The sequence below is a fragment of the Tamandua tetradactyla genome, chromosome 20, assembly GCF_023851605.1.
Source record: "Tamandua tetradactyla isolate mTamTet1 chromosome 20, mTamTet1.pri, whole genome shotgun sequence".
In the NCBI taxonomy this organism is placed as follows: domain Eukaryota; kingdom Metazoa; phylum Chordata; class Mammalia; order Pilosa; family Myrmecophagidae; genus Tamandua; species Tamandua tetradactyla.
Genome location: NC_135346.1, coordinates 51216174 through 51241321, shown reverse-complemented (window position 1 = coordinate 51241321; position 25148 = coordinate 51216174). Strand labels below are relative to the sequence as shown.

The 25148-nt window shown below is 44.5% G+C and overlaps 2 protein-coding genes across 4 annotated transcripts in view; one reads left to right on the top strand and one right to left on the bottom strand.

Moving 5' to 3' along the window:
- The window catches only part of DOCK2 (dedicator of cytokinesis 2), a 446749-nt gene that overhangs the window by 84698 nt on the left and 336903 nt on the right, over positions 1 to 25148 (bottom strand). For all 3 annotated transcript variants that reach the window (XM_077137614.1, XM_077137615.1, XM_077137616.1), the window contains 2 exons: positions 4126 to 4224; positions 1491 to 1585 (listed from right to left, as the gene is read on the bottom strand). In XM_077137614.1, the coding sequence (XP_076993729.1) occupies positions 1491 to 1585; positions 4126 to 4224 (194 nt within the window). The remainder of the gene's footprint in view (positions 1 to 1490; positions 1586 to 4125; positions 4225 to 25148) is intronic.
- The window catches only part of INSYN2B (inhibitory synaptic factor family member 2B), a 111597-nt gene continuing 92306 nt past the window's right edge, over positions 5858 to 25148 (top strand). Inside the window, exon 1 of the mRNA XM_077137618.1 lies at positions 5858 to 6053. The gene's annotated coding sequence lies outside the window, so the exon portion shown is untranslated. The remainder of the gene's footprint in view (positions 6054 to 25148) is intronic.

Here is a 25148-nt window from a genome sequence, read left to right as displayed (position 1 = left end):
AGTCAACAGAGAGAAAAGCATGAGTATAAACACTGAGTCCCTTCAATACTCATGTTTGAGTGTCTACATACAGCCATGCCTAAAGTCATAACTCTGGGATTTTTCAGTTATTGGAGCCAATAAATTATCCTTTTGCTTAGGCAAGTTTGAATTATGTTTCTTTAAAAGTCCTAATCAGTAAGTACCCAATATGGATGAACAGAGTTCATTATGCATATTTCTGAATGTCAGGATCTGTGCTAGGAAATGGAAACACCAAGTTAAAAAACCAGACATAGTGCTTGTTCTCAAAAAGCTCATTCTCTAGGGGTGGGCACAGTCATATGAAGAGATAATTAGTACAGTATGATAGGGGGATGTATGAAGACCCCGAAGAGGGGGCACATTCTCTGACCAGGAGTTATAGAAGTTCCCACACAGTGGGGATTGCAGGGTCAAGGATCTGAAGGATGCTTCCATGCTGAGTCTAGTCTAGAAGGGAGCAGAGACATCCAGGCAGAAGCATAGTTTGTACAAAGTCACAGAGGTGTGAAAAGGTAGATAACCATGAGAAGTTGAGTGTATCTAAAATGGAAGGTGACTTGCAATGACTCCTGCTGTATCGCCTGTTCACTTCACATAATTTGGTAAACTTTAAGATACTATTGACCAACTGGCAAAGAGCAAAGAGACCCACATGCAGATTAGGAGCCATACCAAATGATTGAACACTCAGCTACACAAATAATTTTGTTGAGTGTTAAATGCAAATACAAGGCCTCTTACTAAAAAATTATTAAGAATTTCAAGATGGTGGCAGCTGAGCATTAAAGCAAGTGTGGGACCCTTCTGAGGGCATGGCTCTGTGCAGCTGTCCAGGCCGCATGCCCCATGAAGCTGGCCCTGACATAAGGGCTAGGGAGGGGCCTGCCTCAGACCCTGGTGTGGCCTGGGCCTAATTCCCACAAGCACTTTGAACACTCTAAGAGCCTCCCATCCTGTGCAATAAGAGCAGGGAGAATAGGGCAAGACCGGCCCAGGCTGAGAAGACTCTCGGACATTTGGATGCTGGGCTGATTTTCTTCTTACCACCAGAAGCAGAGATGCAGAAACCGATACTTCTTTCTGCCTTGGCAAAGCTTTTCCAGCCCCTACGGCTGGTCCTAAGAGCACTGCAGAGCACACGTGTCTACAAAGTCACGCGGCCAGGCCCCGAGGCATCCCGGGTAGTGTGAGAGCAGGTTTTCAGAGGTCAGAAAGGTCAAGGATGGAGGCCGTCTTGGACTGGAGTCAGCTCTCAGGCATGCATGAGACAGACATTCTCAGACTGTATCCAGTGATGAAATGATCTATATGAATGTTCATCATTGTCTCCCCTTCCCTTCCACTAAGGAGATTTCTATTCTCCCCTCACCCCACCCTCTAAGGAGATTTTGGTCTTCACCAGACAGAGCCAGGCCTTTGTGAGATGGACCAGGGCGATGAGAGGTGGGAAGAGGCTGGCGGCTCACCTGTTCTGAACCATGCCCATGGCCACCCAGTCGCCGGGGTACACGTTCTTCCCGATGAGGTCCTTGAACAGGATGAAGGTCTCCATCAAGAAGTCCTGAAACGAGAAAGCGAAACACACCCGCCATCTTGTTATGTAGGGACCGACGGTGCCCAGGTCTTGCTGGCGCTCTACATGTTTTCTTTTATTATTTGGGGGTTGGGGGAAGTAAGAGAGGGAAGGGGCACAGTCTTTCATTAACTAAATCTCATCAAACCAATAGCAGTGGACTTTCAATGAAGCTAAACGTTGGTTCCTGGGAGCCTGTTTCACAAATATACATGGAACATGAATATGAAAGGTGCAAATGCTCTTAAAATAAAGCATCATTAATTCTGTCTCTGGGAGGAAAGAAATGCGTTCACTGATGTGGCAGTTTTAAAGTCACCTTCACAAATATGTATTTGAGAAGGAAATAACTAACTCCACAAGAAAGCATCTCAGGTCACTGAGCAAACAAACTATTATTAAAATAAGCATCTAATTAGCAGTACTCTAAATTCAGCTAATTTGTACATCAGAAACACACGCATGGGCAGATTAAAGGAAACAACTCTGGGGTGCTCTTCCTCTCTCCGAAGAGTTTCAAACAGGACCTCGGTACACCACATTAGATTTTGCAAAGGACCAAACTTTTTCTCTGTCCTTGGAGAACACAAACACCAAAGCAAACAGACAACAAAGATTAGCACCACTGATGCTGGGAACTCCTGGGCTCGAGGAAATGCAGTTGTGCCACCTGTATACTTCAGTTAAAATTTAAAAGCCACAGGGAACCTGTTCAGAGTTCTTTCTTTAAGGCAGTGATTTTTAAATAATTTTAACAGCAGAAGCTTGGCTTAAAAGGAAATCTGACTTGGAACTCAATATATAAAACGGATACAAGTAAAACAGCTCTGGTTAAAGTGTATTTGTGTGTTTGTGTATGTGTCCTTGTGTATTTACGGTGGGATATAGTGAGGTTTGGAGGAACATAATTTGAAAATCAGTGCTTTAAGCTGAATTGCAGAATTCTGGAAATGGGATTGGTTCCTTTCCAGCAATCTTTGCTTCTTGGGAAAATTAACTCAATGTTTACTGTAAGTCCCAGTTTCCTTATCAGCAGAATGGGGAGAGCATCTACCTCACAGGGTTTCAGGGGGAATTGAAAGGACACTGCCTGTATGATGTTTAGCACAGAATCTGTCCCCCTGTAAGTGCTCAGCGGTGGGAGTGGTAAGTGTTATTATTCGTCCTTGATAAAGCTTGGGGGAGGGTGGATAATGTCCAGGCACAGCCCCGCACTATGGGAACGGAAAAAGCCTCTGGCTCATAGTTGGAAAACTTGGCTTCTGAATGAGGAGGTATTGTATGGCGTAACGGTCACAGCAGTCGCTCAAATCTGCCACATTCTGGCCACGTGGCCTTGGGCAAGCACACTGCAGACTTGTGAAATGTGACTCCTAACATCTATGTCACACTCATACTAATGTGAGTATTACATAAGAAAATGTATGTGTTCAATAAATAAGAACTCGATTTCCTATCGTGCTTCCACATCTTCCTTTCCATAGAAAATCCAAAATTGGGAATCTGGTCTTTCTATTTCCATGTCTCAAGGCATATAGAACTTCAGAGGTGGAAGGAATCTAGGCTATTTAGTCTTTTTTTTTTTGTAGCTCCAGAAAAAAGTTCAATCTCTTGCCAATCCTAATCCAATAGGGAGACTGTCTCACTGCTAAATGAATGGAGTTGGGTGTTGGCTTCCTAAAGATCCCCTTTTCATGGAGTACTCTATGAAGTTTGTCCAATTCAGGTGCCCTTGGTCCTGCCAAGGAGAGTTGAGAGTGAGTTCTGGCCACAGGACTCCTGAACCTGGCAGTAGTAAGAGCACAATGATGAAAGTGGGAGCCTGGTTGGCTGGTGGCTGGGTGGCCACAGTGAGGGCAAAGGGTGCTCTGTGATATCCCGCAGACAGCCTGAGCTGGGCTTGACCTTGATGAATCCTCTGCTGCAGAGGTAAGAATCCACAAGCCACAGGCAGACAGTCCTGGAGCAAACAAGGCTCCAGAGTCAGGAGATGGAGGGGTTCAGAGGCCAACTTCCCTTAAGCACTTGTTATTATAATAAATCTTTTATTGTGTGACAGGCACTATGCTCTCAGTTAACCTTTAACAACCTGTGACATAATTGATATTCTCCTTACTTTATTGATGGGGATACTGAGGTTCAAGAGATGCTAACTTGCCCATGGTGACAACTAGCTGGTGACAAACCCTGAGTTGAAACCCAGGCCCATGTGGTTTCGAAGCTCATGCTCTCAAGTCCCCAGATACCCATCAATCAGCAACAAATGTTTGTTGTGGCATATCTAGACTCTGTTCTAGACATTCAGAGCTTGTCTTTGACATGGACTAGAGACATGTTCCAGAAGTGAGATATGGAAGTATAAGTGGGAATGAGAAATCAGAAGCAGGCTTACATGTTGGTAAACTCAGACACATGCATACTGAAGGTCTTGTGGGAGGAGATTAAAAACCCTCCTTGCGCTACACTCATGAGAACCAAGAGCACACCATGCGACCCCCAGCCTGGCTCCCAGCAACCTGCAGACTCACCACAAGCTCAGAGCTGGTCTGGAAGGTCTCAATGTAGAAGGAATAGTGCTGGTCGCCCATCTGATGTAAGATGGCTGTCATACATGCCACAAAGTGACTCTGAAAGAGAAGACAGATACCATCTATACTGAGTTGAACTGTCTTTCCCAAAGTGATACGTCCAATTCCTAACCCCTGGTGCCTGTAGATGTGACCTTACTTGGAAGCAGGGTCTTTGCAGACATCATCAAGTTAAGATGAAAACATACGGAATCAGGGTGGCCCCATAAGTCCAGGGGCTGGTGTCTTCATAAGAAAAAGGGAACTTCGACACAGAAGCACAGAAGAAACTCAGAGAAGAAGGCCACGTGACAACAGAGGCAGACACTGGTATAAAGCAATCAGCCAAGGAATGTCAGCTGTTGAAACAGGCATAGAAGGAACATTCCCTAGAGCTTTCCGAGGGAATGTGGTCCTGCTAATGCTTTGATTTCAGAATTTTAGACCCCAGAACCATGAGAAAACAAATTTATGTTAAGTGACCAGGTTTGTGGTCATTTTAAAAGGTAGCCCAAAGAAACGAATGCTCCATGAAACAGTGGAGAGAGGATCAGAGAGGATAAGAATCATCCTCTCTGATTCCTGGGCTTCAAGCTGAAACATACTCCAACCATCCCAAGTGGGTAGCAAAAGCCACCTCTTTCTCCTGCCCCAGCGATGAAGAATCTGTTTGTCAGATCAGCATGTGAAAACTTCTCCATATGCCTCCTTCAGCCAAATAATATTTACTGAGCATCTACTGTGTGCCTTATTAAAAAAGTATAATTAACATGAAAGAACATTTCATATTTTTCACATCTTGCATTCTCCCAGATTGTAGGTTTGCAGCTTAGTTACAATGGGTGTGCGTGTGGGTGGGGGGAGGTGAATAGCCTCGGTGACCTCGGGAAGCCCCTTATGCCTTACTACACAAGCAGGCATTTGGGTACTTGAATGTCCCTTGAGTGCACATTCCAAAAAGTAGATCCTCAAAATGTGGGCTTTCACTTGCTTCTGAGTTCCTTCAAATTAACAAATTACAGATAGTGTGTCCTCCCCATCAGAAGGACCAGCTGTGTAACCTGTGCCACTCCAGTGCAAAAAAAAAATAAAATGCAGCACCCTTGTTAAAAATTATTTAGAATTTCACAGTGGTGACAGCAGAGCCCAGGGCTCTTATAAGATGGGGCCCCAGGCGAACGCTCAGGCTGCTCACTTACGAAGCTTGCCCTGCCTTCCAGGGACCAGCCCATTGCACACCACAAAGGTTTAAGGAACATTCCAAATTGGCCTGGCGTGGGAAGCTGGGACCTCGGGAGCAACAGCCAATGGCACTTTGTTGTTGGGGATCTGTAGCCTCTATACTGGGCTGAGCCTCCTTAGCTATCCATGGAGTAAAATCCTCTCTCCTGGTCAGGCCCCCCGGGGGTGGTGGCGAGTTCGTAAAAATCTAAGTCCTTTTCAAATCAGGCAGAAGACATCATCACTTCTGACTTAACAACATCCCACTTAAACCAAGAAATGATCCTTACTGTTGTTTATACTTTTGGCCAGGCTGAATGCAAGAAAGGAGAAATCTTAGAGTGCGTGTGTGTGTGTGTGTGTGTGTGTGTGTGTGTACACGCGCGTTTCCTCTACTCCATCCATCTCTTCTCTCTTCCTTAAATAATTCCGTCGGTGGCCACTAGAGGTCTCTTCTTCTCACATGGTAGCGGCTGTGCAGTTTGTTCGGCTTTTTATTTATTCCTACGTGAGCAGACCCTCTACACTTCTTGCATATAAACAGTGAAAATTACAACATAAAGGACTTATTATTCCTTCTTCTGGAGTAATTCTGCTGTTATTCAAAGCCTGGCTGGTTTTGCACGGAAAGGGGGACATCCTCTGCTAGGTAATTCCACTGCTTCAAGGTAAGAGATTTGTGTAGGTTTTATTTTTTGTGATCGATGATCCTCTAAGAGAAAATACTATCGTCTCTTTGGCAACAGTTTACTTTTAAAGCTTTAGTACTGGGATTGTAAGCCTGTGTGTGTATATGTGTGTGTGTTGGTGTGTGGCGGAAAATCCACCATTGTTAGAACTGCAGGCTGCCCCAAATCCATAGATATGGAATGCTTGTTATTTCTAATTGCTGGATTTGGATTTTAAAGGGAGGGGGAGAAGCAAAACAAGAAACCTCAGAGCTCAAGTTGTCTTGTATTATTACCTTGAAAAGGATGCGTTATCTTAAGCCTTGTTTATTGAAACTTCCATGCTTCATTTAAAAAGAAAAATAGGGGGTTGTATCCCCCATTTAAAGAGACTGACCATTTCATGAAAGAAACCATTATCTTTTTATAAGGATGTGGTCAGCATGTTATAGGTCACAGATCAATCAAAATTACTTTTAACAGCTTGTTAATTTCTTTGTTGTAACCACACAGAAAAACCCAGCTGGGTGCCTTTTAGTACGATTTGTAGTGTAATGTGACTGAAGTTTGGACAAGTTACCCGCATTTGGCTGTTAATGAAAAATGACAGTGTTTTACTTCCGACTAGAAGCATCGATTTTTTTCTTATGACGTGTCTAGCCCACTCTGGTATTAAATCTGTCAGAAATCACACCAATGTGACTGATTGACACGTGAAATGGAATGAGACCCCGGCAGCAGGCTCATGTTCAGAAATGGTTCATGTCATTTATACTGGGGAGAGGGGCACCTTCTGTCACACAATGATAGAATGAGGGGATAACATTTTGCTTCTTCACCTTTATCTCTTTTTCAGTAGTATCCCCAATCTGGCAATCCACTTTTTTTTTTTTGCCTCCTGTCCCCTCCCCTTTATAAGGCAGACCCCTTACTGCTAAATCCACTATGTTTTAAATTTTTATTAAGAGATGCAGGAATTGGAGGTGGGAGTGATGATGAGGCTGTATTTGTCCTGGCAACTCAGACACCCCTAACATCGACATTGTTCAAACTTTATAGTGTAGACGCTCCAAGTCCCAGCCCTGTCAGCGACACGGAAAAGCCCGAATACTGCATGAGGAACACAGGGATGAGGGGATCCCCTGAAGTTTAGGCTAGTGAGAATCCCCTTCTTTCCATCCCTAGCAAAAAATCTGCAATCATCATATATTTACTACCAAGGCATGAGGCAGCCACTCATCCATACCCAAGCAGCATGCCAGGTGCCTGGATGGGAAATTGCTTCTTAAAACAAAATACCATGGGGACCTGCATATTAAGTTCCAGAAAGAAATTGTATCCAAGATGCTGGCACAAACCAGGCAGAGTCACCTGCGCTCCGTTCAGGGAGGTTTAAAATGCAGCTAATGAATCGCAGCATGAAGAGACACAATTTGAAACTAGGTCAAACGTGGAAAAATAAGTGCAGTCATCGGAGGCACTTGCCCGATAAGGGGCTACTTAACGCTGTGAGTGGCAGGCTTTATTTACCACTGAGAACCCTCTTCAGCGATCCGCGACAATCCTCTTAATTAATTCCACCCGTCAGGACATGGAGACGTCTTGCACACCTGGGAGAGAGCTGAAGCTCCAAAGGAAAACAATCAGGATCTCTAAACTGTGTGATGGCAAAGAGAAAAAGAAACCCAATAGTGTATGATCAAAATGAATTAACTGGGACACTAGGAATAGCGATCAGGAGAGCAGCCCTCCTGAGATCTTTCCACTCCTCTGCATAAAATAGTGACGACAATGACAGCGACCGTGATGATATTTCCTATAGTTGTGACACTCACCGTTCAACTTCAACGTGTTTACTTAACCACCTCTAATGCAAACACCCTTTTACACACAGTCCAGACCCCTGCTGTGCTGAGTGAACCAAGGAAGAGGCTGTCAGGTTGCCTTGCCCTGGAGAACAATAAAATAGAGGAGAGGGGCATGGCTGCTGCCAGTGGCCCCTCGCTCACCTGAGGTGAGTGGGAGCGATGAGATTGCAGAGGGAGGGGAACAGCCACCTTCCAGAACTGGCTCCCTAAATGCCAACATTACTATGCGATGCCAGCTGGTGACACGTTGCTATAGTAACTTCAAATAATGTGAACGGCCAAAATAAAATGTAGAAAACGCCGAGGAAAGGGGATAAAGGAAAAGTTTGTATGCTGAGGGAGGCTCACAGGGAGATGGAAAGTTCTTTCTACCAGCCATCTATTTCCTTTAGAAACTAGGAGTGGCCACTCTCGGGGCGCTTCCCCGTTCACCCCCATGTATGCCGTGCGGTTATATAAGAGACTTTACTCTTGCATGGAATTGACGCTGTCTGTGTGCTGAATCCAGGAGTGAAGGCAGAAGGCTAGGGTGTCAGGAAAAACAGGGACTCTAAAACCATTGTCTTTGAGCTCTGCCGAGCAGTCCAGAGTTGTGATTTGGAGCAACTCGGAGGGACTAAAGTGTGCATTCTGTTTTAGCAACTCCCAAGTTCTCGGTGCTATGCTAGGTGCCAGGGGTACAGCAGAGGGCAACACAGATAAGGCCGTGCTCCAAAGAGCTTATGTCCAGTTCGGTCAGCATGGAGAGGAGGAGTGGGGGTCCAAGAGCTGGACAGCCCTAGTCCAAATCCCAGCCCTGCCTCTTACAGGTTGCGTGACCTTGGGTGGGGGCTTGTGCCTTGGTTTCCTCATCCATAAAGGGAGTTAAAACATCCCCCCTTTCATAGGGTTGGTGAGGATGTAATTAGCCAATTTGTGAGAAGTACTTAGAACAAAACAGAGATCAGGTATTACTCTTGTTGCCACTGATGTGGAATTCGGAGACTCAGCTGGGTGCGCGTCCCGACTGAGACAGAGGAGGGGATGACTCTGCCTCCCCATGACTGCTCGTGGATACGCAAGTCCTCCCAGTCACAGCTCAGGGAAAACAGCCAAGTGCCCCTTGACCTTGAACGTGCCTTTGGTTACTAAACATGCCCAAAGCCCTGATCTTTCCTAAACTGAATGTGTGTCTCTTGGAGTAGAGTATGCTGGGTGATTTAATTTATCCGAGGACAATTGCTGGCAGGTAGGAAAAGAGACAAAGGTGCTCAGATCATTCAAAGCATGAACTACAACTGTTTTCACTGAAAACACGGTCTCCCAGTTGTTTGGCTTTAGGAGGTGCCCGTCTTTGTGTGAAGTGGCATTCTCTAGTTCCCCAAGGGATCCTGCTATGAGATAGGGTAAACTGAGTCACCCTCCTTTAAGGAAAAGTTTCCTGATGGGCACGGGTCTGGGGGCTGTGAGGTCTGCTTCCTGTGTAAGGCACAACGTCACAGGAAAACAGAAAGATGCCACACAGAAAGACGCTGTGGACTCTTGGATGCTCCCTGCCATGCTCCATCAGTCCAACATGGCAATTCTTGTGGGGGTCCCTGGATGTACCCTGCCAGGCACTGTGGGCATCAATGATGGACCAGCAACCCAGCAAACAGCAGGGCCAGAACTGCAGGCATGGTATCTCTTCAGAGAGCTGGACTTACTGATAAGGAGGGTAACACGGCTGCTTTGAATCAGGCTAGAAGGCTGAATTTGTCACACATGCTTCCTTTTAAATGAATGCCTAATCCCAGTTAGAGCCTCCGAATGTGGCTCGATATTATGAAGTCATTTTAAATCTTCCGAAGGACTTGATGGTATTTTTAATCGCCAGGGAGAAATGGAAGGCAAGTAACATCCATTCATTCCTTCATTCCTTGTGCCAGGTATCCCACTTTCATCATCTTCACAAATCGTCTCAGCAGCATCATAGGGTCAGTGTCATCCCTATTTTACAGTGGAAGAAAGGGAGGCCCATGGAGTTCACAAAGCTTGCTGAAAGTCAGACATTCAGTAGGTGTTGGGGTAGGAATTAAAAATCTGGGTCTTTCTGACTCCAAAACCAGTATTTTTTCATAAACCCACAATGCCTCCCGTACCATCACTGTTAGCTTCATGTAGTCATTGTTGTGCTGCCATCATCTGGAATGGAATCTGCTCATTGTGTGGACTCGATAAATATTCAGGACATAAGCTACTGAATTTATGGTTTTGGTCATAAGCTAAAAGACTGTCACAGGAACCCCTACAAACTGAAAAATTAGGGCATGTGTTGATTACCTTTGCCTTAGGAGAGGCTAGAAATGAAAGAGTTTTTCATTCTATACATGAGGATACTCCGTATTAAATTATATTTCATCAGGGCAGAGTGAGATCATTCATTCACACAATGAAAAAGTTCTTGAGTAGATGGTATGTTCCAGGCATGGTTTCAGGAGCTGGGGATACAGCCCTGAACAAGATTAAAAATAGCTTTGCTCTTAAAGGGCTTACATCCCCATTGGATGGAGGGGTAGGGCAAGGGAAACACACCATAAATACCTGAATACATTAGTAAGATAACTTCAGACCGTGATCCATGCTACTAATAAAATAACACAAAGCAATGGGATAGAGATGGAGTGGGAAGGGAGGTATTTTTGATAAGGTAGCCAGAGGTGCCTCCTTGAAGAGCTGACTTGTGAATGGAGACCTGAATGATGAGACCTTGTCATTCAAAAATCTGGCAGAACAGCAATCTGGGACAAGTGAACAGTAGATGCAAACACCTGGAAAGGGAATGTGCTTAGATTGTTAGAAGAAGCGAAAGAAGCCCAGCATGGCTGGAAGGTAGGCTTCCCTCAGAGAGAGTCGGAGCCAGATCCTATGGCTTTTCTTCTAAGTACAAAGGGAAGCCATTGATTTGGACTTCAAGAAGCTCACTCTGGAAGCTTCTGTGTTTCAGGAACTCCTTCTTCAAGGAGTCTTACACACAATCCCATTTTTCAAGACGCTAACCCTGGAGTTGTTCCCAGGGTCCATGAAAAGCATAAATTAAGTTTTCGATGTTGACTCCTCCTCATTCCTGTTGGTGTCATCACGCCTCCGCAAGAGTTTCTCGCTAATTGATTATATTGTAGCAGACTCTGGCCCTCTTTTGATGGGAGTAGATGCAGACGCTAGTTTTACCTTGATTCTTGTTGTTTTCCAGTCCAGTGGGCTGGTCTCCCTGTCTTCACAGCTGAATGAATAGGGAGGCTGCTCCAGACACCTTCCAGTCTCTCATTAAAACCATTCAGGTCTACAGGACCTGAGAAGCCCATTTGCCAGGAAAGGGGCTATCATTTAAGAAACCCCAGCTTTTAATTGAACAGAAGAGAATTTTTCTAAATGATTCTAATTATGCCCAGGGAGATGAAGAAGGGAGGGTTCACCAATATGTTTATGAAAAGATCAGTTTCAGAAGCAAGGGTTTATTCTAGGCATACACCCATGTCAGTCTTCCAACCTTCACAATGAACGTCCCAGTAAAGGCTGTACAGAAATGTCTGTTTCGGGTCCTAGACAGTGTGGTATTGTCCTCAGCTCACATCTCCTTGTGAAAAATCAAAAAAGCATGAGCATCACTACTAGAGCATGGAGCTCTGGATGAGTACCCTAAGCAGACCCTCACCTTTTCCTGCAAACACTTACAGCAAGGTTAAAAGAACACGAAGGTCAACTTTCAATGAGAAAAGGGGTCCCAGGGGATATTAGGTCTCAGGAAGGAGGTATTGTGTGCAGGTTGACAGCCACCATTTAAAGGGCTGTGTATGGGTCAGGCATTGTGCTAAGCCCTCTATTTCTTCATCTTTAAGGGCTTTTATTAGGGTTGTCACAAGGGAAATAAAGAACTAATCTTAGTTGGAAGAAACTAAGAAGAAAGAGAGCTAATCTTAGTTGGACATTTATTGCGTCAGACACCTGGCTAAAAATTACACTGATGTTAATAAGAGCCAATAGTTATTGAACATTCACTATGTGCCAGATACTGCATATGCTTTATCTCATTTATCCTCACAACATTCAGAAATATATGTTGGTAATACCATTTGTATTTTATGGATGAAGAAACCAAGAAGCTAGGAGATGACATAAGTGGCCTAGACAGCCTGATTTCCATAGTACTTATGGTTTTCTTGAAGAAAAAACTAAGATTTTATTGTTTTATAAAAATTATGTAATCCCATCATGATGAAAATTAAGCGATATCTCAGTACAATGAAGAAAGGAAAAGAAAATGGGTAATATTTCACCTCCTATCCCCAAACTAAACTTGAATATTAGGAAATTAATTCTAAACCTCTCTTGTGCCTATGTAGAGATGGATAGATGGATCGACAGATGGGTGGATGGATGGATGGATGGATGGATGGATGGATGGATGGATGGATAGATGGAGCTAGCTAGATGATACAGGCAGATGAATTGATAAAGTAGACACATAGCTTTATAGACAGAACCAGTCTTCTTGATGGTTGTTATATGGCTTATGAGTTTCTCATTATTTTAAGCTTAGCTGAGGATACCCCCTTCATTTTCTGCATCACTTGCAGCTTTGAGGCTAGGAAGGATTCCATATGGGACCCCAATGCCCCACACTAGTATATATATCTGGTTTTCTGTAAAAGCAGCTTTGATGGAGGGCACTGGGCGGGCAATCTAAGTCCTGGGATCCATTCCTAACTCTCTTCAACATGCTCCAGAACTCTGGACAATTTGCATTACTCCTTTGAGCCTCAGTTTTCTCATCTCTTAACAGGGATGTTAACTTTATAGGAGTCCTGTGAAGATAAAATGGGCAGGCATGAACCGTGTCTTGTATAGGGCCTAGCATAACACAAGTCCTCAAAAAGCCTTCCCAGAAATGCTCAGCCTCAGCCCGTGTTCTGGTTCACTGGGAGCAATTTGTCATGAGTTGGGGAAGTATACAGTTAGCTTTTGGTTGATTTGTGGAGGATGATTTAAACCTCCCTGTAGACTGGGGAACTGTGACGCTGATGGTAATTGACACAGTTTCTTGCTCTTTTCCCCCTTTACACAACCTCCATGTTTAAAGGAGAGGAGGGGACAGACAGACCACTGTGCTCACAGATAACTAGGCAGACAGGCAAGATAGTTTTCAGGGCAAAGAGATAAAGGGATTTCTTCAGAATTTCCACCTTGGGTTTCCTTAGCAAGGAGTAAAGAGAACATAGAAGGCCTCTAAATCTCGTTTTAAATTTCAAGCCTAACTTATTAACCAGGCCTCTCCTAGCACATCCTCCCACCTCCCCAACACGGGTCTAGTTGTCACAGTTGCGAATGATCTGCAAGTCACTGCAGGCTCAGATGTCAGGGTCTGATAACAGCTTATGGGGGTGGGCTGATGGGTTGTGTGGAGGTGGCCCCTTTGCAAGTTCTCTGCATTGTTCAACTCTGTAAAGCTTAATCCAAAGCAACTGACACACCACTTTCCATTAGGGAGGATATTTTTCCTCCCTTTCCAGACAGTTCCTCACTACTCAGTCCCAATTACCAATCAACTAGAAAATATTCACTCAGCACTTATATATAAAGGAGTAATGCCAGGTAGAAACTTAGATTCTCAGGCTAATGGGAATATTACTTCTCTATATATCTCTGTCTATCTATCTATCTATCTATCTATCTATCTATCTATCTATCTATCTATCTATCTATCTATCTATCTATCTACCTACCTACTTACCTATCTGTCTGTTATCCATCCATCCATCTATTCATCCATCTGTCCATCTAATCTATCTATCTACTGATGCGATTCTCAACTGGGGGCAATTTCAGTCCTCAGAGGATATTTGACAATGTCTAGAGAAATTTTTGGTTATTGGAAGTGGGAGAGGGGAGTTGCAACTAATATCTTTGGGGTAGAGGCAAAGGATGCTGTTAAACATCTAATAATATACGGGCTATGCCCCACAACAAGGAATGATCCAGCTCCAAATGTCACTAGTGCTAAAGTTGAGAAACTCTGATCTATAGAGGAAATGATACATTTCAATCATGAATGATAAGTGCAAAATAAGCGCTATAGGTCAAGTCTTCCCTACGCTTTGAAGAGGTAAAGTTTGCTCGAGGCTTTGAAGAGGTTCACATTAATGTGTGTAGACATGTTCAGGGAAAACTTCACAGAGTGTGCAGGATTTGAAGAAGTACAAGATTTAGAAAGATTAAGCTAGGATGGGAAAGGATATCGTAGATCCATTGTAAAAAATACATTTCATTTTGTAAGCTAACTATGACTGCTTGGTGGTAACTGCCTGGAGGGCTGTGTCGGAAATGATTCTAAGGCTGAGACCTGGCTCAGCAGGAAAGAATGTGGCAATCGATTAGTGATGTCTTGTACCTGCAAAGGAATAGGAGCAATAGGAGGTTTGCTGAGAGATTGCAGTCCCACTTTGATATGTTAGAAGGGGTTGAGGAAGAAGGGAAAACAAGTAAGGTGTTTTGGTATAGAAGAATCTCACAGGGAGAGCATGGAAGATATGTGGAGGGGTGAAATATGGCAGGGACTTGATAGCTAGGTGAAAGGCTTGGAGCCTCAATCTGGAGGGGATAGAATGCCATGTGGGCACCCACCTACTGTGCTGCCTTCAGGCCAGCTCTGCCGACAAGGTCTTGAGAACTAAAAAAAGCTACCCAAGGACCTTGCTCTTCATATCTATAAAGGGAGCACTATTTCATCTATTAACAGTAAAAACTGGCAGAATCATCATGCTCTAGGTTTTATGAAGCTGATCCTGATGATGAAAAAAATCCTATGGAGCTGAACTCACAGATAACTGTTTGAAGAGCTGACTCCAAGGGTTCACATTAATGAGCTCCCATAAACCCTTTTTGGATAGAACATTCATTCTGATGTAACTTGTGCAAAAAGATGTCTTGGGGAGAGGGGCGGAGGGGAGTGGAAGTGTCTTCCTGAGCTCAGATGCCAGCTGACCCCCCTGGCTAGGACACTGCACTGCCTGCCCATCTTTTGTTTCCTGTCGGTCCTCAGCTCCTCAGCAGGCTGGCTCCTTCTCTGGCAGCATCCTCTCTGCTCTGGGAATGATGCTTCTCTGATTTATTGGTTTTCAATATTCCAAGTGACATCATACTCAATTTTTCTTTCTTTCTCTCCCTCTGCTCACTCCCCCTCTTTCCAATTCCCATTCAGTCCCATTTCCTTGCCTTTGGAATGGTAGCAACACCTTCCAATTACCATCCTCTGCAGTCCGCAGTAACTGCCTGCTGACTCCTTCTCCCCGTCATCATTAATAAAGGTGACCCTGCAACTTGGCATGAATGTGGGTTCTCCCCTATCTGCCCCTCCCTCTCCTGTGTTGTAGAGGAAGGCTGCCTGGTTACAGAGCCCTGCCTTTGATGCTTTCTTCGTGCACCCAATTCCTATCCCTATGCACTGATGCATGCTCAATTAAAGGAGAATCAAGTGGTACAATGAGAAATGTCATCCAGAGAGCTGGCCTAGTGGCTCCCAGATATCAGAGCAACTTACTACAGACCCATATCTACACATTCTGTCTAGAAAAGAAAAAAGCATGTCACAGTTGTCTGGACTGATTTGTTCCTTAAAATCCCCACTGACTCTTTTACTCTGGCAGGCCTGGAGAAATTCCAGATAAAAGTCTAATCAAAGTTAAAGCTGAGAATGAGGGAGCTGATGGGGAGGAGAGTCTTGGAACCATCCTATGAGTCAACCTCCTTGAAGGAAGACTCCTGGAAGTCACAGACCAGAGAGGTTAGGTGGTTTCCCCATGATCACACAGCATCTGAAAATGGGGAAGCTGGGACTAGGACTCAGCTGTTCTGGCCTTAGTGTTAAGTCCATTAGTCCATCCTCTACCACTTCCAAATGGCGACCCCCAAGGCTTCACATTCCCCACAAACAAAATAACCATTCTTTCCTGACTCCATCTCAGCAGGAGGATTGAGATGATGCCCCAGAATAAATGGAGTTCCACTAACACTAAGGCTGGTATTTGTGATCCACATCCTTTATCTTTCTCAATATATAGGTTTCCAGGTTTGGGGAAGAACAAGCCATTGAGCACTGATGTCATTTTCCAAAAAAAAAAAATTGAATAGGTGTCTCTATTACCACCTTTTGTCTGGGCTTTGATCTATTACATTCTCTGCACAGGATCTGAGTCTGGTAAAGAACATCAAATTAAAAACCAAACGATTGATCACTGAAGTCACTCTGTGGAATGAAAATTGGCTGAATGCATACTTGCGGGGCCTCAGGACAGGGGCAGGGTGGGATGTTGGAGACTTTACCTGTGTCATTTTGCCCAGATTATCTTCAAACTGGCAGCCCGCAAGCCTCACAAAGCAGAAATACTGTTTAATGTGCACGGTGTTTTTAAAAACATCTGAATTTGTTGTCAACGTTTAAAAACTAGGAGATTTCACATAAAGTTCTAGATCCTCAGCATCCCCTGGACATGTGGAAGATCGAGCTATGCCAGCCTGCGTTCCCATAGGGCCACCCTGGGCTGGAGCCTGGTGGGCGCTGACTCTGAACATGCGGCACGTGATTTGCAGGTGGCCAAAGCTGGCCTGGTTCACTCAAGCCTGTTTGCTTGGGACTTTTCTGGTTTTAGCATCGCAAGTCCTGACCCAGGAAACCCCACATTCACAGGTAACCCAGGATGGCTGATCACCCTGCCTTATCTGCCTGGCTCCTGTGGGCAACTGCACTTCTGGCCTCTTAACCTATTGCTTCCTTGTGCCCACATGCCTCCCCAAAATGGCAATCGAAGCTGTCCACCATCTGAATGATCCTGTTTCTGCTTCTTATTACTCACACATGTATCTCCTCCTCTACACTTCTCTTTGCTCCCTCTGAATCTGCACAAGCCAAGGATACCCTCTTTTATCCAACAGTGAAGTCCAGTTCATATTGTAAGACCCATGCAAGCATCTTTTCTTCTTCCACGAAGCTTTCTCTGATTCCTACACTCTCTTCTGAGCCAGGCACTTCCTCACTGTGCTCCAATAATACTCAATTCTTCCTCCTTTCATGGCATTTATCACCACTGACATGGCATCACGTGAGTAGACCCTTGGGATGACCTTAAGAACCTCTGGGTCTCTGGAACACTGACAGCAGCTCTCCTTCTCCTTATAATTTGTTCACGTGTCCATGTGCCCCGCTAGATCTGGAGATGCACAGAGGCACGGGTCTTTTCCCTTATCCTGTATCCTCAATGCCCAACATATGAAAGCACTCACTAAAGGTTTCCTGAGTGAATGAGAGTGAAGGAGCGAGTGAACAGCCATCAGAGAGAAGCTGGGGGGATTGTCTTGTTTGCTGTGATTTTTAAGGAAAAAGTCTTTTTTAGCTGTCCCAGTGCCCGCGTGGCCTCTTTTGCTTTGCAGATAAACCCTGAGTCACATTACTAGCTGGAGCAACTGACAGGGATGAAGCTGTCATTCTTCTGGTCATTTCTCATAAGATCACCAAGTGTTAACAGCCTTGGGGTCTTTTCTGATAAGTAAAGAGAATTCAGGAGATTTTCTCTCCCAGGAGCCTCAGACCTATGCGTGCAATTTGCCTACTGGGCATTTCTCCTCCCCTAACCCCCCCAACTTCAGGCAGGCAATCCTAACCAAGCCAAAACCCCCCTTCCCTCTTGGGCAACCTCCTCCTGCAGTCCTTCTCACTGCTGCCCACTTCTTGAAGACAAAGAATCTGGCCGTTGTCCTTGGTTCCTTCCCTCTCTCTCCTCCCACAATCAACAAATCGACAAACCCTGGCGATTGAGAAATCTGTCTTGAATTTGTTTTGAGTCTGTCCATTTCTCTCCTCCCACTCTCACTGCCCTGATTTAAGGTGCCATCCTTGCTACCTGGATTATTGCAGCAGCCCCCTAAGTGGTCACCCTAGCTCCAACTCTGCCATCTCTAATTTATTCTCCAAGTTGCAGTCAAATTGTGATCTTAAAGGGAAATGAGATATGTCTTGGTGGCTCCTATTTAAAACCTTCAGTAGCTCCTACTCACTTAGGATAAAACCCAACTTTCTTAGCAGGGTACAACTCCTTGCGTGACCTGAAACCACCTCTCTTTGCACCCTCATTTTTTCCAGGCATCCTACTCTCCAGCAGGCCACAACAGCAGTTGTCCAAATTCTCCCTGCAGCCCACGCATCCAAACCATACTCCTGATACTTCTGACAGCTTGTCCACAGGCTGCTGCCTTTACCTGAAGCACACTTCAGCACTGTCTCGCCCAGCCTCAGCCCACTAGAACGTGAGCACACAAGCACTCACAGCACATGTACACACATGTACAACTCCTGCACACCCACACATGCACACTCTCAAACACACAGAAACCCATTCATATATTTGCACACACATGCATAAACACACAAACCCACACATGCACACATACAAACCCATGGATACACACACATGCTTTTAAACAATTAGCCTGACTAATCTCTCCTGATTCTCAGATCTCGTATTTGAAATTGCTTTCTCCAGGAAGGCTTCTGGGATTTCCCCATCCCAAGTTTGGTTGGGAGGTCCCCTCCTCTGACCTTCATGCTCCCGTACTCATCATTCTCATATAACAGATCAGTTTTCGGGAGCTCTGTCCTTATTTGTCTATCACTGTCACAGGTCTATGAAGACAGAGACTGGGTCAGGATCCTGCTTTCTTATTATCTTTTTGCCTCCAGCACCTAGTACAGTACCTGGTCCATAGTAGGTACTCAACACATATTTGCTAGATGAGTGCATATAAGAGCTTAAATGAAAGAGCAAGCCAGAGACAGATTGGGAAGGTCCCTAAATGGCATGTCTTAATTTGTGTTTGAATTGACAGAATGCAGGGATTGGTGAAGAACGCTCCTCTAATCAAATGGGTCTCCTCCAGGGAGTTGAACTGAAGTCCAGCCTATCCTTGGAAGCAGATTCTCCACTGTGCAATGGCTTCCTGCTGAGCATAATTAGAGGGAACGTATTTTGAAGTCTGAACCATTGTTTCTTGCCGCATTGCTCATAGATGTAGCAGGAAGAAACGCTGGACTCAGAGTCAGGAGACCTTGATCTCAACTCCAGTCCTGCCACTTGCTGCCTGTGTGGCCCAGGTCAGGTTGCTTTCCCTCTCTGGTACTCACCTATAAAATGAGGATATGGCACTAACCCCTTCTGCTCTGAGTCGAGTGAGTTAGAGTCACCAAAGCTGAATTAGATTCCCAGCTGCCCCAGTTGTTAGCTGTGTAGACCTCTGTAAGGAAGGCTGACTTCAGGGGGCTGTCATACAGACTAAATGTGATTACATTCCTTAAGTGGATAATGCATTATGCTCACAAGTAATGCTCAGTTCATGGTTATAATTAAGAGTATAGACATGTCATATGGTGAAGTTATCAATGAGCTATAAGCTATATGGTAAATCTACAACAGAAGCAGCTAAGATTAGGGGGCTCTTTAAATCTGAGTCATTCTAACTGAAAAAAAAAGGGCTGGTTGTACACATTCGCAGCTCACTATATCTTTGTAATGAAGCATCTAACAAAACTGACATTATGCTATGAGTAATAAAATAAATGAATGAAGCCACCAATTATGCTTCTACTATAATGGGATTATATATTTCATTTTGGAATTTTAAAGGCTTTATAACTTCCAAGTGTGATCTATTGCATGCCACCATGTCAGGAAGGGGGGGGGGGCATTGTAAAAGACACCTTCTGTGTCCTTGTGATGACGGCTGATGCTTTGTAGACCTCCTTTGAGTCTTCGAGGTCCAAACTGGTAGACAATCTACATGGTAACAGGAACCCAGGTGGTTAGGATGTACATTAAAGTTTGAGAAACAAAGCCTTAGTGCACAGTAGGTATGTAATAAACTGTACCTCTTGTAAGCCTCTCCTCAGATCTCCTTTCATTCATTAACCATTAATCAACAGTTGCTTACTATGTATAGGGCCAATGCTGGTCTCTTGCATAGTGACTGGTGCATAGTAAGGCATCAGCAATGCTTGGTGATCGGATGCAAAAGGGAATCAGACACGGTTCCCGCTCTCAAGAAGCTCATGGTTTAGGAGGAAAACTAAGTCAAGAATGTTTGTATCCAAACAGGGAATAATAACTAATGGTTAAGAATCACCTTTATCGTGTACCTACTATGTGCCAGATAAGGGTTAAGCAATTTACATGCATTATCTCTTTGAATCTTCAGAACACAGGAGGCAGATGCTATTATCATCTGCCTTTTACAAATGAGGACACTTTGCTTCAGAGAGTAAAATGAGCTCATCCCAAACTACTCCACTAATACGTGGCACAGACAAGTTGGCCTGAGTCTCAAGTGTGGGACGGTGAACACTCCAGAGCATGCTGCAATACTGCCACTGCGAGATGAAGCACTGGGAGGACTGGGTTCTGGCTCAACACTTTTGAGCACTTTTGAGCACTAAAAACCTGCTCTTTCAGGTTCTATGGGGAGAGGCAGCAGGAGGCCCAGCGGGCTGGGATGCTGGTCTGTATTCACAGCCACAGAGCCGGCCACAGGTCTGTGCTTCTGCTGGCTGCTCGTCTGACACAGTTCATTGGGCCTGACTGCCCCTCTCCCAAGCCTGTCTCCTGCCACTTGGACATTTTACTTGCAAATACATTCTGCAGATGGCGCCAGGCCTCTCAATGACAACCCCAGGCAAGAGAGAGAAAAATCACTGCCTGAGCTTGGGGGCGAGAGTGACATAACTTTCTGAAAATCATGTGGTGCCGGTCAGACCTGGATGGAGGGACCCAAACCAGAAGTCCTGGGCTTCAGGCTAAGAAGGAGTTGTAAACAAGGGCAGGCCTGTGGTGATCAGGGATAAAAGATAGACTGTAATTCCCCTGGGTCTTTTCTCACCCAACAGATGAGTTTCAGAAAATTGGCATCTAAATCTTGTTTCAGTCAATATAATTTAATCATTCAACCTGAGGTGGTAGATGGCAGGATAATTGATTGAAATATTTGCGCTTCAATCGATCATCCTATAATTTCCCTTCCCACCTTCCATCCCTGTACCTGCCATTATCATGGGGAAAGCCAGGAATTTTGCTCCCTTCCCTTGGAGTAGTGGTCCTCAAAGTGTGGTTCTCAAAGTGTGGTCCCTCGTCAATAGCATCAGCATCACCTGGGTGCTTGTTTGAGATGCAAGTTCTCAGGATTTACCCCAGACCTACCGAACCGGAAACTCTGGGAGGGGGCCCAGAAATCATTTAAGTTTTAAGAAACCTTTCAGGGCTCCATCTCTTCCTAAGTGGGTGACATTGCACAAGCCAATGAATCTCTCTGACCTGGTTTCTGCATCTGTGAAATGGGCACAATAATAGTCCTTACCTTCAAGAATTGGTGCAAAGACGAATTAAGAGAGGCAAAATTGATTAGGACAATGCCTGGCACAGAGAGAGCAGTTAGTAAATGTTGGGTATGATTAGTCATCATCCCAATGATTTAACCCACATATACTGAGCCTCTTCTCTATGTGGGCCACTAGGGTTTCGGTGATGAACAAGATGCAGGAAGGTGTACAATGGACACTGGAGCACTCACAATGTCTGAGGCCCTTTTCACTCATTTCAGTTAATCTCAACAGCCCCATATGATGGGTATTATTGAAAGAAAAAACAGGAGTCTTCCAGGGAGAGCCCCTACCTTAGGGAACTTTGTGCAGACTATCTCCAGTGAGCAGTTTAGGCTAGCGGGAAGAGAGAGAGGGGCAAATGCTGCTGAAGGAAAGGAGGAGGCTGAAGTCGAGGCAAAGAAAGAGTGAAAAGAGACTCCCAAGACAAGGAAGGCGAGTTTTAGGTTGAGCTTCTGAGTAGGAAAGAATTAGTAACTCCTGCCTTTGGCAGGCCTCTGCCCTCAGAGGCCTGCTTGCCTGTACAATGACCACATCTGCAGTGACCGGTGCTGGCTTCAGACGAAGGGGTCTTGGTGAGGGTGGGGACGGAGGTGGGAAGCCCAATCAAAGGCTGAGATTGAGTTCTATCACTGCCAGCTGAGGCAGGTCAGGATTGTTTGGGGTTAGACTTGGTTCGATTTAGAGGAAATGGGGGATCTGTCATCCTTTATCTCACCACAGTTCATGGACATTAATTCCTACCTGCTACACGCAGACTATTTTAGAGAGGCACTTCTGTGAAGGGCAGGATGTTTCCCAACACAGATGCTCTGGGTGACCCAATGGCTAATCCTGGAACAGGGTATGGGACCATAAAGATGGCTCCAAAGGCCCACTTCTGCTCTCCTTGCTTCCGGAGGCAATTCTCAATTAGATATTTATTTGCGTGTTGACATGTTTAGTGCCTGTGTCTTTCCTAGACTGAGTGTCGCCAGGGAAGAGACAATGTCTGCTTATTTCACCATTGTCTTCCCAGCACCTAATGCAGTGCTGAATATAAAAGGGGCACAATAAATATTTTTTGATTGAACATGTATAAATTTTAAACATTATGCTCAGCATAGTATGCTCACTCTTGCTCTGTTGTTAGAGTTGATTAGCTAGCAAAGGTGAGACATTCCCCTGACGCAAGGCAAGATAAGACAATTCAATTTAATTCTGTTCAGTGCAGTTTGAGTCACTTCAATTATAGCCAATTCATCTTAATTTAATTCAACACACCTTTGCAGACACCAGAACTACGAGAACCTTTGCTGAGGAGCCAGTGATGTACACCATCCATTCCCTGCCCTCAATGGGGCTCCCTGTCTGCTTCCCTTCTTTTGGCAAGTATAGCACATGTGGCTGGATTGAGCTATACTTATGAAACTGCAAACAGGTAACTGGTCCACCTAAATTGGATCTCATGGTCATCACTCATAGCTATAATATACTGGGGTTTGTGATGACTTATATAGAGATTTGATTTTTGCACAAGACCAGCAGAGGCGAAAATGACCTGATTGCCTTAAGAATGCTGAGTCTGATCTGCACCCTCCATTACGAGGTATCTCCTTTCCCATCCATCATGAAAATCTATTCTAGCACCTGGTTCCTTTCCAGTCAATAATTTTCCCCTTTAATTCCATTTCATCTTGAGTATATGAGATTTAAGGCCACTCACTTCTCAAAAAGATGTGAGGTGAATGACAGATTCAAACACAAGACATACTAGCAATGGCCTGAGGTGAATTCATGTACTACAAGAAGCAGAAGTGGTGATTTTCAGGCACCACCACTAAGCAGATGTTAATACCTGAGGATGTGCCTCTTAGTTCTCTGGCAGATAAGGCAAAAAGAAAGAAAGAAAAAAAAAGATATTAATGCATACAGTTTTAAGGTTTTTACATGGAAGTCATGCACAGCTTTCATTAGAGACCACTTTATTTTTCTTTAACACTACCATTAAGAGAGAACTTCGGTAGGGTGGGCCTTATCTTAATCAGAGTTTTGCCAAAGCAACAAATGCTTCTCAACCTCTTTCATATCCATCCTCAATAAGGCCATCAAAGGCAGTTCATTGAGGGGTGGATGGCATAGGGGTTGATCACTTTTGCTTCTAATGATCTGACTTTTTACTAGTTTAATTCAAACCCATTTACTCTCATCCTGACCTCAACAGAAGCCAAAAGGCTTCAAAGCAGTAGCAGACTCAGCTCGCTGAGATGCTTCTGTTTCCTCATTTCCAGGCCAAATCCTCTTTTCCATCCTGCCATTATATTTCTTATCCCCATTCCCCTTAGCATTCTACAGTCTCTACAATCCTCTCAGGATCTTTCCAGATCTGTGATGGCTCTTAAGATGTGAGAGGAACAAGGATGATGATCGGTTAGTAAAAATCCGGCCAGGACTAAGAAAATCAAAGTCAGAGGGTCTCAAAAGTCAAAGGTTTCTCTAAGGTTATTTCATCCAATGCGCGCCCTGATGCACGCTCCCCACTATAGCAGTCCCAATAAAAGGGCCAGTGACTGTGTGAGAATAAGTCCAGAATGTGGACCTCATTCTCAGCCAATCAGTAATTCCCTCCTGCTGGGGACAGTTACGATTGTTAGAAAGTTCTTTCTTGGGTTGGAGCACACACTCTCTTGTAACATCAGCACAGTTCTCTTTCTGCAGAATAATCTTCTACTCCCCCTAAAATTGTTCCAAGAAGTTTGTGTTTTTTATACACACCCATTCCCGCTCACTGGAATACTCTGTGATACTACCTACATTTTCATCGGTTATTTCTTCCCAGGCTTCGATACTTTGGAAGTGAGTGATTTATTAATGGAAATTATTTGATCTGGATTCTAGGAACCGCCATCATTCCTACTTAATTCTGGATTCCATCAAATATACTATGAACTGGTCATGCTGACAATCACAGTTGTTTATGGGACACAAAACAGACTATTTTTTTTTTTCTCTACTGTCCTAAGTCTTTTGGGTCAAATAGTCTTAGAACCATTTCCCTCAAGTCAATTATGAGGGTGACTGGGTGCTGATAAATGATAGCTCCTTCTGCCCAAATGGTCTCTTTACTGCTGGGCACGGCTGGCACACCAGCTTTTTTCCTGGCTCTTGTTCTTATTCAACAATCTTTAAGAGAGCTCCATGCCTAACATTGAGTCTTAACATGTGGCATTGTTCTTATAAAATGAATATTTAAACCACATGCTGCAAATGCATATCAACAACAACAACAAAAAAAGGAAAAAATACTTTTATCCCTCTACTTTAACAATAAAAGGAAACAGAGGACTAGAATGGAGGGAACAGTCCCATATGTGTATGGAAAGCTGTAATTTAAACGTACACACCAGGATTTTGAAGGAGAACATTCTAACGCTCAGCCTTGTTATTTGGATGATGGTTGTTCTGGCTTCCTGCTTGCCCATTGCTCCTGTTTTGTTCACCTCTGGGGCACTCCACTGCCCCCCAAAGCCCAGCCTAGAACAAGGAAGGAAGATTAAAAGTCTTATAAACTCCTCATTAACAATAGCACGGAAGGGGATGAAAAGGGTAGGCTCCTTTTCCTGCAAAACAAAGTTTTTGGACCATCTGTGTGGCCCATCTAGTCAGGCCCTCCTTTTCCACCATGAGAGCAGACCACTTAGTTAACTAAGGATGATGCTCTGTTAGTCTATGGCATGTGGACTTCATGGTTCACCTGTACATTCGTGTCCACTCTGTTCCGGGAGAACACCTGCCAGGTGGACTTTAAGCATGCCTGCA